The sequence below is a fragment of the Oncorhynchus keta genome, chromosome 13, assembly GCF_023373465.1.
Source record: "Oncorhynchus keta strain PuntledgeMale-10-30-2019 chromosome 13, Oket_V2, whole genome shotgun sequence".
Classification (NCBI taxonomy): Eukaryota; Metazoa; Chordata; class Actinopteri; order Salmoniformes; family Salmonidae; genus Oncorhynchus; species Oncorhynchus keta.
In genome coordinates this window covers 5,766,533-5,779,578 of record NC_068433.1, presented here as the reverse complement: position 1 = coordinate 5,779,578, position 13,046 = coordinate 5,766,533, and the positions used below count along the sequence as shown (strand labels likewise).

The 13,046-nt window shown below is 46.2% G+C and overlaps 1 protein-coding gene across 1 annotated transcript; it reads right to left on the bottom strand.

The window, feature by feature from the left end:
* Positions 1 to 54: 54 nt before the first annotated feature.
* Positions 55 to 3,237, bottom strand: LOC118391835 (uncharacterized). The gene is made up of 3 exons (XM_035783296.2): positions 2,733 to 3,237; positions 1,571 to 1,873; positions 55 to 1,212 (listed from the first exon to the last, which is right to left on the bottom strand). The coding sequence occupies exons 1-3, from the start codon at positions 2,862 to 2,864 to the stop codon at positions 1,072 to 1,074; spliced, it is 576 nt and encodes a 191-aa protein (XP_035639189.1). The 5' UTR covers positions 2,865 to 3,237; the 3' UTR covers positions 55 to 1,071.
* Positions 3,238 to 13,046: the final 9,809 nt, after the last annotated feature.

Here is a 13,046-nt window from a genome sequence, read left to right as displayed (position 1 = left end):
ATTACATTTATAAATGCACTGAATACTATTCATGAAAAAAATACAACAAAACACTCTAGACCCACTTCAGTTTAATATTCAGTGCAAATCCAAATAATTTACAGATAATGTTTGACAAAGTAGAAAAGCTCACAATAACAAAAAAACAAAAATTCGAGGTTATTTCCATTATCATAATATTCAGTCAGAGTTTGGAAGCTGTGTCAGACTGTGAAGAGGGTGTGACAGTTTTGGCTACACACACACACACACACACACACACATATTCAGTTTGCTACTGAGCAATATTGGCTAAAAAGGTACACGTCAACAAGTTAAAACAATTTAGCAGCATTTTCAAGTATGTAGAACATACAATTAGCCTACCGTAAGTGAATAGCCACATTGACATTACAGTAACATGCAGCAACGTGATCCATCACAGTTTATTTTCTGAACTTGCCTGACCAAAAAAAAGATGAGCACAACGTCGGTATGTCAGTTACATGATCATATCCTTATATACACACGTTGGAATCACTTTTCGCCCATGTTAAACAAATGGAATCTGGAGATATGTTGGCATCATGTGGTACAAGTCAACCACCAGCTATCTTCATTGATCAGTAAGCTGCATTTTCACAGTAACAGTATATCAGTCATTTTTTGGTTACATTCTAATAGTTAGCGTTAGTCTTAAAGTGTTAGTTACGGCATGATTCAAACAGTGTTAGAATGTTTCAACTAAAGAAAGCCCCTTCAAATTCTACCTCAAAAGTAGGAAGAATACATTTAACATTTCTCATCAGTAAGATGTTCCGCTTCAATAAATAGCCTGTACAACAATAACAAAAACTGTCCTGGGAACTTAACACATCATCCATGTCATGACCATCCTTTCTGACAAAGGAATGTTACTGCAACAAGTCTTGCTGGTGCACCTCAACATAGTGAATACAATCGTCTGATGAAAGTCGTTTTTAGCATTTAGTAAAGCTTCCCCGCATTGGGGACTATATGTCATAATACCTTAGGATTTTCATGAATAACATGTCTGCTATTGAAAGCTGACTGATCTTAGACAGAGAGGAACTAGATTTCTTCTCTCCCGTCCCTCTCGGAGTGGAGAACGTGAAGGGTCTGCGAGGCAGAGTTGGCCCAATGGATCAGCTCTAGCAGGACCCGATAGGTCCACATTTTCGCCCCAAAAGTACCCACAACTCCATCAACCTCCTAAAAGAGAAAGTAAAGTCTGTAGTTACAAAAACATCAAGGTTTTCTCACAAGCACTCAACACAACAATTGTTTTTTTTACCTTTGTTTATCAAGGCAAGTCAGTTAAGAACAAATTCTTATTTACAATGACAGCCTTGTTCAGGGGCAGAATGACAGATTTCTACCTCGTTGGCTCAGGGATTTGATCTAGCAACCTTTTGGTTAGTGGCCCAATGCTCTAACCACTAGGCTAACTGCTACCCCAAAATATCATTTTGTGCTTTAGACTGATTAGGACAATGTTTTTTATTTATTTTGGCCTCACTAAATGGAAGATAACCCATGATAATGGTCATTAATTTTTTTTATTTTTAACCTCATTGCACTGATGGTCTGGGGTGATGTCCTCCTCGGTTTCCAGTAGGACCTTGGTGCTGTGAAGCAGATGTCCCAGTCGATCCCGGACGCCCTTTCTCACTGTCTCATACTCGCCCTCTAGCTCACCCATCTCCTCCTCCTCTCGTAGGATGAGACACTCCAGTAGTCCCAAGCATTTGCGCAGGGCTGAGTGTAGAAGCTGAACCTGCTCGTCAGAGCTGAGGTCAGGCGAGGACAGAGAGAGGGACACGATGCGGTCCCCCGCTGGGGTGTGGTCTGACAAGAGGCTCTCCCTCTCCCTCTGAGAGGATATAGGAGGAGAAAAGGTGGGTGGGGAGGGCCAGGGAGTGGAGAAAATGAAAAGATAATATAAGCATGAATACGGATTGATTTAAAAATGTAAAAAAGTACTAATGAGTAACATACGCTGCTACAAATTAAGATGTGCGCCGACAGTGCTCACCAACCTGCCACTGATTTTTGAGAAATCTATTTTGTTTTCTGTGGAAGAAAAGTGTTGGCTATTCCGTGAAAAGCATCATCTTTATTCATACCCAATAAAATATAATTTTGCAACAATCAAAACGATTGTATATTTATAATAATATCTATACAATTAATTCACTCTATACAAAGAATTTACATATATTGGTTATTTTTTGTAGATTTATTTTTTTGTCTATGGGGAGCCAGCAGCCAAATTTGAGTGACTCCATCGACTAGGGTGGGTTCCCCTGGGTCACAGTTTAATGGATTGGGTTGGGAACATGGAGGAGAGGGAGGGATGGTTTTAAAAAGGATGATCCAATTAGGAACTGCAGCAGCATTACATATTTTGCGAGGCAAGTGCACAGTTACAGTAGACAGTTAGAAATAATTAACGACCAATGTTGGAATTTACCATCGGGCTACAGATCTATCCTGAAACAAGATCTTAAAAATATAATTTTATCTAATGAGACTAATCGAAGGGAAATGAAGATAAGAAAGTTACAAGTATCTTAAATGGTGCCTTACAGGTGCAGCGAAATAGGCCTGAGGTCTAACGGGTCGTGAATGACGTAGTAGGTATGCTATGTGGTGTTGTTTATACCCAGAAAGCTGCCCTAAAAAATAAAAAAAAATACAAATATCGACAAATTCGCTCAATAACTACTCACATATAGCTCTAGAAGATAAGTGCAGTCCTGGTGAAGTAGCCGAGCCAGAGCCGCTGCTCTCCCCGTTCTAGATCGCCCCGGCGCAGGCATGTCTAGGAGCGTGTCTATCTCAATGTGCTCCTGATCAGCCATTTACTCGAGGTGGTTTGCGGTGAGTCGGTGGTAACCAATGGTGGTAACAGGCAGAAAGCAGCCGGAGTGTTTTTCTCCTACTACAAAAATGGAGACTTAGATAAATAAATTATCTAAAGCTACCAACCTCGATATTTTGAAAACGTGCCGATTGAGCTAGAGGTCCATTTCGTCGTCGCAGTAATTTTACCATTTGTTTTATTTAGTTGTTCATATGAACGCGACGTACAGGGGTAATGGAATGTAATTGGTTCCGGAAGCGACAGGGGCGTTTTTCAGGGACGCACAGATGTTTACACCCAAACCCGGAGAGGTACGGACACGCAGACGGACTGATTCGGTTCAGCTCAGTCCTGTCTGTGGGCTTGTTTGACATTGCAGCCAGTCATTTATATAAACCCTGTTTTGCTAATGCTATGTATTGACCATTGAGAGGCTTTGAAGCCACGGTCGGCCATATTGGCACTCACCATATTGGCACTCACCAGAGCCTCTAAAAATGATACTTTAGGGAAAATGTTTAGATATTTTTTATTTGTATGTCTAGCGCACACAATAATAATAAAATGCATTCCAGATGTCTGTAATATAATAAACTTGGCAGAAATTGATGTAGACATTAATACATATGGTGCAACGGTCAAAGGCACTGCATCTCAGTGCGAGAGGCTTCACTGCAGATCCTGGTTTGATTCCAGGCTGTGATTGGGAGTCACATAGGGCGGCGCACAATTGGCTCAGCATTGTTCGGGTTTGGCTTGGGTAGGCCGTCTTTGTAAATAATAATTTGTTCATAACTTGCGTGCCTAGTAAAATAAAGGTCAAATCAATTGTAAAAAATCGAACAGCTTCCAAAATGTTTTTTTTTTTACCATGGTAAGTTAATGCCAAGATGGAGGCGCGGTGGCTTCAACACAGTGCTGTAATCTAGTGAATATATAAATCATTGATTGCAACCGACAGTCCAGGCGACTGCCGACGTACTGATCGACAAATCACCTTCCATCATAAATAACGACTCATTACTATTTGTATTATTTGTAGATCAGTGATTCAGTCAGTCACAATTTAGCCACAATACCATAACGGTTTTGGTGCTCTCGAACACGGCCATTGGTTCAGTCCACTGAGGTATAGGTTCAGTCCACTGAGGTATAGGTTCAGTCCACTGAGGTATAGGTTCAGTCCACTGAGGTATGGGTTCAGCCCACTGAGGTATGGGTTCAGTCCACTGAGGTATAGGTTCAGTCCACTGAGGTATAGGTTCAGCCCACTGAGGTATAGGTTCAGCCCACTGAGGTATAGGTTCAGTCCACTGAGGTATAGGTTCAGTCCACTGAGGTATAGGTTCAGTCTACTGAGGTATAGGTTCAGTCTACTGAGGTATGGGTTCAGCCCACTGAGGTATAGGTTCAGTCTACTGAGGTATGGGTTCAGTCTACTGAGGTATAGGTTCAGCCCACTGAGGTATGGGTTCAGTCCACTGAGGTATAGGTTCAGTCCACTGAGGTATAGGTTCAGTCCACTGAGGTATAGGTTCAGTCTACTGAGGTATGGGTTCAGTCTACTGAGGTATGGGTTCAGCCCACTGAGGTATAGGTTCAGCCCACTGAGGTATAGGTTCAGCCCACTGAGGTATGGGTTCAGTCTACTGAGGTATAGGTTCAGTCTACTGAGGTATGGGTTCAGTCCACTGAGGTATAGGTTCAGCCCACTGAGGTATAGGTTCAGCCCACTGAGGTATAGGTTCAGTCCACTGAGGTATGGGTTCAGCCCACTGAGGTATAGGTTCAGTCCACTGAGGTATAGGTTCAGCCCACTGAGGTATAGGTTCAGTCCACTGAGGTATAGGTTCAGTCCACTGAGGTATGGGTTCAGTCCACTGAGGTATAGGTTCAGTCCACTGAGGTATAGGTTCAGTCCACTGAGGTATGGGTTCAGTCCACTGAGGTATAGGTTCAGTCTACTGAGGTATAGGTTCAGTCCATTGAGGTATAGGTTCAGCCCACTGAGGTATAGGTTCAGTCCACTGAGGTATAGGTTCAGCCCACTGAGGTATGGGTTTAGCCCACTGAGGTATAGGTTCAGTCCACTGAGGTATAGGTTCAGCCCACTGAGGTATAGGTTCAGTCCTCTGAGGTATGGGTTCAGTCCACTGAGGTATAGGTTCAGTCTACTGAGGTATAGGTTCAGTCCACTGAGGTATAGGTTCAGCCCACTGAGGTATGGGTTCAGTCCACTGAGGTATAGGTTCAGCCCACTGAGGTATAGGTTCAGTCCACTGAGGTATAGGTTCAGTCCACTGAGGTATAGGTTCAGCCCACTGAGGTATAGGTTCAGTCCACTGAGGTATAGGTTCAGCCCACTGAGGTATAGGTTCAGTCCACTGAGGTATAGGTTCAGTCCACTGAGGTATGGGTTCAGCCCACTGAGGTATAGGTTCAGTCTACTGAGGTATAGGTTCAGTCCACTGAGGTATAGGTTCAGTCCACTGAGGTATAGGTTCAGCCCACTGAGGTATAGGTTCAGTCCACTGAGGTATGGGTTCAGCCCACTGAGGTATAGGTTCAGTCCACTGAGGTATGGGTTCAGTCTACTGAGGTATAGGTTCAGTCCACTGAGGTATGGGTTCAGTCCACTGAGGTATAGGTTCAGCCCACTGAGGTATGGGTTCAGCCCACTGAGGTATAGGTTCAGCCCACTGAGGTATGGGTTCAGCCCACTGAGGTATAGGTTCAGTCCACTGAGGTATGGGTTCAGCCCACTGAGGTATAGGTTCAGTCCACTGAGGTATGGGTTCAGCCCACTGAGGTATAGGTTCAGTCCACTGAGGTATGGTTTCAGTCTACTGAGGTATAGGTTCAGTCCACTGAGGTATGGGTTCAGCCCACTGAGGTATAGGTTCAGTCCACTGAGGTATGGGTTCAGTCCACTGAGGTATGGGTTCAGCCCACTGAGGTATAGGTTCAGTCCACTGAGGTATGGGTTCAGCCCACTGAGGTATAGGTTCAGCCCACTGAGGTATAGGTTCAGTCCACTGAGGTATGGGTTCAGCCCACTGAGGTATAGGTTCAGTCCACTGAGGTATGGGTTCAGTCTACTGAGGTATAGGTTCAGTCCACTGAGGTATGGGTTCAGCCCACTGAGGTATAGGTTCAGCCCACTGAGGTATAGGTTCAGTCCACTGAGGTATGGGTTCAGCCCACTGAGGTATAGGTTCAGTCCACTGAGGTATGGGTTCAGTCTACTGAGGTATAGGTTCAGTCCACTGAGGTATGGGTTCAGCCCACTGAGGTATAGGTTCAGCCCACTGAGGTATAGGTTAAGTCCACTGAGGTATAGGTTCAGTCCACTGAGGTATGGGTTCAGTCTACTGAGGTATGGGTTCAGTCTACTGAGGTATGGGTTCAGTCTACTGAGGTATAGGTTCAGCCCACTGAGGTATAGGTTCAGCCCACTGAGGTATAGGTTCAGTCTACTGAGGTATGGGTTCAGTCCACTGAGGTATAGGTTCAGTCTACTGAGGTATGGGTTCAGTCCACTGAGGTATGGGTTCAGTCTACTGAGGTATAGGTTCAGCCCACTGAGGTATAGGTTCAGCCCACTGAGGTATAGGTTCAGTCTACTGAGGTATAGGTTCAGTCTACTGAGGTATGGGTTCAGTCCACTGAGGTATAGGTTCAGTCTACTGAGGTATAGGTTCAGCCCACTGAGGTATAGGTTCAGTCCACTGAGGTATGGGTTCAGCCCACTGAGGTATAGGTTCAGTCTACTGAGGTATAGGTTCAGTCCACTGAGGTATAGGTTCAGCCCACTGAGGTATGGGTTCAGTCCACTGAGGTATAGGTTCAGTCCACTGAGGTATAGGTTCAGTCCACTGAGGTATAGGTTCAGTCCACTGAGGTATGGGTTCAGCCCACTGAGGTATAGGTTCAGTCTACTGAGGTATAGGTTCAGTCCATTGAGGTATAGGTTCAGCCCACTGAGGTATAGGTTCAGTCCACTGAGGTATAGGTTCAGCCCACTGAGGTATGGGTTTAGCCCACTGAGGTATAGGTTCAGTCCACTGAGGTATAGGTTCAGCCCACTGAGGTATAGGTTCAGTCCACTGAGGTATGGGTTCAGTCCACTGAGGTATAGGTTCAGTCCACTGAGGTATAGGTTCAGTCCACTGAGGTATAGGTTCAGCCCACTGAGGTATGGGTTCAGTCCACTGAGGTATAGGTTCAGCCCACTGAGGTATGGGTTCAGTCCACTGAGGTATGGGTTCAGCCCACTGAGGTATAGGTTCAGCCCACTGAGGTATAGGTTCAGTCCACTGAGGTATAGGTTCAGCCCACTGAGGTATGGGTTCAGTCCACTGAGGTATAGGTTCAGTCCACTGAGGTATAGGTTCAGCCCACTGAGGTATAGGTTCAGTCTACTGAGGTATAGGTTCAGTCCACTGAGGTATAGGTTCAGCCCACTGAGGTATAGGTTCAGCCCACTGAGGTATAGGTTCAGTCCACTGAGGTATGGGTTCAGCCCACTGAGGTATAGGTTCAGTCCACTGAGGTATGGGTTCAGTCCACTGAGGTATAGGTTCAGTCCACTGAGGTATGGGTTCAGTCCACTGAGGTATAGGTTCAGCCCACTGAGGTATGGGTTCAGCCCACTGAGGTATAGGTTCAGCCCACTGAGGTATGGGTTCAGCCCACTGAGGTATAGGTTCAGTCCACTGAGGTATGGGTTCAGCCCACTGAGGTATAGGTTCAGTCCACTGAGGTATGGGTTCAGCCCACTGAGGTATAGGTTCAGTCCACTGAGGTATGGTTTCAGTCTACTGAGGTATAGGTTCAGTCCACTGAGGTATGGGTTCAGCCCACTGAGGTATAGGTTCAGTCCACTGAGGTATGGGTTCAGTCCACTGAGGTATGGGTTCAGCCCACTGAGGTATAGGTTCAGTCCACTGAGGTATGGGTTCAGCCCACTGAGGTATAGGTTCAGCCCACTGAGGTATAGGTTCAGTCCACTGAGGTATGGGTTCAGCCCACTGAGGTATAGGTTCAGTCCACTGAGGTATGGGTTCAGTCCACTGAGGTATAGGTTCAGTCCACTGAGGTATGGGTTCAGCCCACTGAGGTATAGGTTCAGTCCACTGAGGTATAGGTTCAGTCCACTGAGGTATAGGTTCAGTCCACTGAGGTATGGGTTCAGTCCACTGAGGTATGGGTTCAGTCTACTGAGGTATAGGTTCAGTCTACTGAGGTATAGGTTCAGTCCACTGAGGTATGGGTTCAGTCCACTGAGGTATGGGTTCAGTCTACTGAGGTATAGGTTCAGTCCACTGAGGTATGGGTTCAGTCCACTGAGGTATAGGTTCAGTCCACTGAGGTATAGGTTCAGTCTACTGAGGTATAGGTTCAGCCCACTGAGGTATAGGTTCAGCCCACTGAGGTATAGGTTAAGCCCACTGAGGTATGGGTTCAGTCTACTGAGGTATAGGTTCAGTCTACTGAGGTATGGGTTCAGTCCACTGAGGTATAGGTTCAGTCCACTGAGGTATAGGTTCAGTCTACTAAGGTATGGGTTCAGCCCACTGAGGTATGGGTTCAGTCCACTGAGGTATGGGTTCAGCCCACTGAGGTATAGGTTCAGCCCACTGAGGTATGGGTTCAGCCCACTGAGGTATAGGTTCAGCCCACTGAGGTATGGGTTCAGCCCACTGAGGTATAGGTTCAGTCCACTGAGGTATGGGTTCAGCCCACTGAGGTATAGGTTCAGTCCACTGAGGTATGGGTTCAGCCCACTGAGGTATAGGTTTAGCCCACTGAGGTATGAGTTCAGCCCACTGAGGTATAGGTTCAGTCTACTGAGGTATGGGTTCAGTCCACTGAGGTATAGGTTCAGCCTACTGAGGTATAGGTTCAGTCCACTGAGGTATAGGTTCAGTCCACTGAGGTATGGGTTCAGTCTACTGAGGTATAGGTTCAGTCCACTGAGGTATAGGTTCAGTCCACTGAGGTATAGGTTCAGTCCACTGAGGTATAGGTTCAGCCCACTGAGGTATGGGTTCAGTCCACTGAGGTATAGGTTCAGTCTACTGAGGTATGGGTTCAGTCCACTGAGGTATGGGTTCAGTCTACTGAGGTATAGGTTCAGCCCACTGAGGTATAGGTTCAGCCCACTGAGGTATGGGTTCAGTCTACTGAGGTATAGGTTCAGTCTACTGAGGTATGGGTTCAGTCCACTGAGGTATAGGTTCAGCCCACTGAGGTATAGGTTCAGCCCACTGAGGTATAGGTTCAGTCCACTGAGGTATGGGTTCAGCCCACTGAGGTATAGGTTCAGTCTACTGAGGTATAGGTTCAGCCCACTGAGGTATAGGTTCAGCCCACTGAGGTATGGGTTCAGTCCACAGAGGTATGGGTTCAGTCCACTGAGGTATAGGTTCAGTCCACTGAGGTATAGGTTCAGTCCACTGAGGTATGGGTTCAGCCCACTGAGGTATAGGTTCAGTCTACTGAGGTATAGGTTCAGTCCATTGAGGTATAGGTTCAGCCCACTGAGGTATAGGTTCAGTCCACTGAGGTATGGGTTCAGCCCACTGAGGTATAGGTTCAGCCCACTGAGGTATAGGTTAAGTCCACTGAGGTATAGGTTCAGTCCACTGAGGTATGGGTTCAGTCTACTGAGGTATGGGTTCAGTCTACTGAGGTATGGGTTCAGTCTACTGAGGTATAGGTTCAGTCCACTGAGGTATGGGTTCAGTCCACTGAGGTATAGGTTCAGTCCACTGAGGTATGGGTTCAGTCCACTGAGGTATGGGTTCAGTCCACTGAGGTATAGGTTCAGTCCACTGAGGTATGGGTTCAGCCCACTGAGGTATAGGTTCAGCCCACTGAGGTATAGGTTCAGTCCACTGAGGTATGGGTTCAGCCCACTGAGGTATAGGTTCAGTCCACTGAGGTATGGGTTCAGTCTACTGAGGTATAGGTTCAGTCCACTGAGGTATGGGTTCAGCCCACTGAGGTATAGGTTCAGCCCACTGAGGTATAGGTTAAGTCCACTGAGGTATAGGTTCAGTCCACTGAGGTATGGGTTCAGTCTACTGAGGTATGGGTTCAGTCTACTGAGATATAGGTTCAGTCCACTGAGGTATGGGTTCAGTCCACTGAGGTATGGGTTCAGTCTACTGAGGTATAGGTTCAGTCCACTGAGGTATGGGTTCAGTCCACTGAGGTATAGGTTCAGCCCACTGAGGTATAGGTTCAGTCCACTGAGGTATGGGTTCAGCCCACTGAGGTATAGGTTCAGCCCACTGAGGTATAGGTTAAGCCCACTGAGGTATGGGTTCAGTCTACTGAGGTATAGGTTCAGTCTACTGAGGTATGGGTTCAGTCCACTGAGGTATAGGTTCAGTCCACTGAGGTATAGGTTCAGTCTACTGAGGTATGGGTTCAGCCCACTGAGGTATGGGTTCAGTCCACTGAGGTATGGGTTCAGCCCACTGAGGTATAGGTTCAGCCCACTGAGGTATGGGTTCAGCCCACTGAGGTATAGGTTCAGCCCACTGAGGTATGGGTTCAGCCCACTGAGGTATAGGTTCAGTCCACTGAGGTATGGGTTCAGCCCACTGAGGTATAGGTTCAGTCCACTGAGGTATGGGTTCAGCCCACTGAGGTATAGGTTCAGCCCACTGAGGTATGAGTTCAGCCCACTGAGGTATAGGTTCAGTCTACTGAGGTATAGGTTCAGTCCACTGAGGTATAGGTTCAGCCCACTGAGGTATAGGTTCAGTCCACTGAGGTATAGGTTCAGTCCACTGAGGTATGGGTTCAGTCTACTGAGGTATAGGTTCAGCCCACTGAGGTATAGGTTCAGTCCACTGAGGTATGGGTTCAGCCCACTGAGGTATAGGTTCAGCCCACTGAGGTATGGGTTCAGCCCACTGAGGTATAGGTTCAGTCCACTGAGGTATGGGTTCAGTCCACTGAGGTATAGGTTCAGTCCACTGAGGTATAGGTTCAGCCCACTGAGGTATGGGTTCAGCCCACTGAGGTATGGGTTCAGTCCACTGAGGTATAGGTTCAGTCCACTGAGGTATAGGTTCAGTCTACTGAGGTATGGGTTCAGTCTACTGAGGTATAGGTTCAGCCCACTGAGGTATGGGTTCAGTCCACTGAGGTATAGGTTCAGTCTACTGAGGTATGGGTTCAGTCTACTGAGGTATAGGTTCAGCCCACTGAGGTATAGGTTCAGTCCACTGAGGTATAGGTTCAGTCCACTGAGGTATAGGTTCAGTCTACTGAGGTATAGGTTCAGTCCACTGAGGTATGGGTTCAGTCTACTGAGGTATAGGTTCAGCCCACTGAGGTATAGGTTCAGTCCACTGAGGTATAGGTTCAGCCCACTGAGGTATAGGTTCAGTCCACTGAGGTATAGGTTCAGTCCACTGAGGTATAGGTTCAGCCCACTGAGGTATAGGTTCAGTCCACTGAGGTATAGGTTCAGTCCACTGAGGTATAGGTTCAGTCTACTGAGGTATAGGTTCAGTCCACTGAGGTATAGGTTCAGCCCACTGAGGTATAGGTTCAGTCCACTGAGGTATAGGTTCAGTCAGTCATCCTGATGAGCCCTTCTCAACTGAAAGGGGTAGCTGCAGCACAATAGGGTGATGAGGTGGAGACCCTTCGCGTCAGGAAGTAATTTAACCATTCATCATAGTCCTTCCACTGTATATTTTTTCGTGTGTAATTAACTCGTGACATTCCTGAATTACTCATTATATTAATAGTCAGATTTAAATCAACAAGTATGATAGTCAGTTTAAAAAAGGTTAAGGTTAAAAAGACCGTGTACATACAGTGCATTCTGAAAGTATTCAGCCTCCTTGACTTTTCCACAGTTTGTTACTTTACAGCCTTATTCTAAAATTGATTAAATTGTCCCCCCCATCAATATACACACACAATATGTATTAACAATAAACATCTTAAATATCCCATTTACACAAGTAAATGGGCAGCAGGTAGCCTAGTGGTTAGAGAATTGGGCCAGTAACCAAAAGATTGTTAGATTGATTCCCTGAGCTGACAAGGTAAAAATCTGTCGTTCTGCCCCTGAACAAGGCCGTCATTGTAAATAAGAATTTGTTCTTAACTGACTTGCCAAGTTAAATAAAGGTTAAATGAAAAAAAATATTCAGACCCTTTACTCAGTACTTTGTCGAAGCACCTTTGGCAGTGATTACAGCCTAGATTATTCTTGGGCATGATGCTACAAGCTTTGCATACCTGTATTTGGAGAGGCCAAGTACAGGTATGGTAGGCATGTTCCCTGGTCAAAATGATCATCAAGGACAACAACCACCCGAGCCACTGCCTGTTCACCCCGCTATAATCCAGAAAGCGACATCAGTACATGTTTTGTATGTTTTTCATGGTTCTGTCTGGGCTCTAAATTCCAGTGAAGGGAAACTTAACTCTACAGCATACAATGACATTCTAGACAATTCTGTCCATACAGAAATGGTTTGTCGAGATCAGTGTGGAAGAACTTGTCTGGCCTGCATAGAGCCCTGACCTCAACCCCATCGGACACCTTTGGGATGAATTGGAATGCCGACATCAGTGCCTGACCTCACTAATGCTCGTGGCTTAATGGAAGCAAGTCCCGTCAGCAATATTCCAACATCTAGTGGAAAGCCTTCCCAGAAGAGTGGAGTCTGTTATAGCAGCAATGTTCCAACATCTAGTGGAAAGCCTTCCCAGAAGAGTGGAGTCTGTTATAGCAGCAATGTTCCAACATCTAGTGGAAAGCCTTCCCAGAAGAGTGGAGGCTGTTATAGCAGCAATGTTCCAACATCTAGTGGAAAGCCTTCCCAGAAGAGTGGAGGCTGTTATAGCAGCAATGTTCCAACATCTAGTGGAAAGCCTTCCCAGAAGAGTGGAGGCTGTTATAGCAGCAATGTTCCAACATCTAGTGGAAAGCCTTCCCAGAAGAGTGGAGTCTGTTATAGCAGCAATGTTCCAACATCTAGTGGAAAGCCTTCCCAGAAGAGTGGAGTCTGTTATAGCAGCAATGTTCCAACATCTAGTGGAAAGCCTTCCCAGAAGAGTGGAGTCTGTTATAGCAGCAATGTTCCAACATCTAGTGGAAAGTCTTCCCAGAAGAGTGGAGTCTGTTATAGCAGCAAAGGGG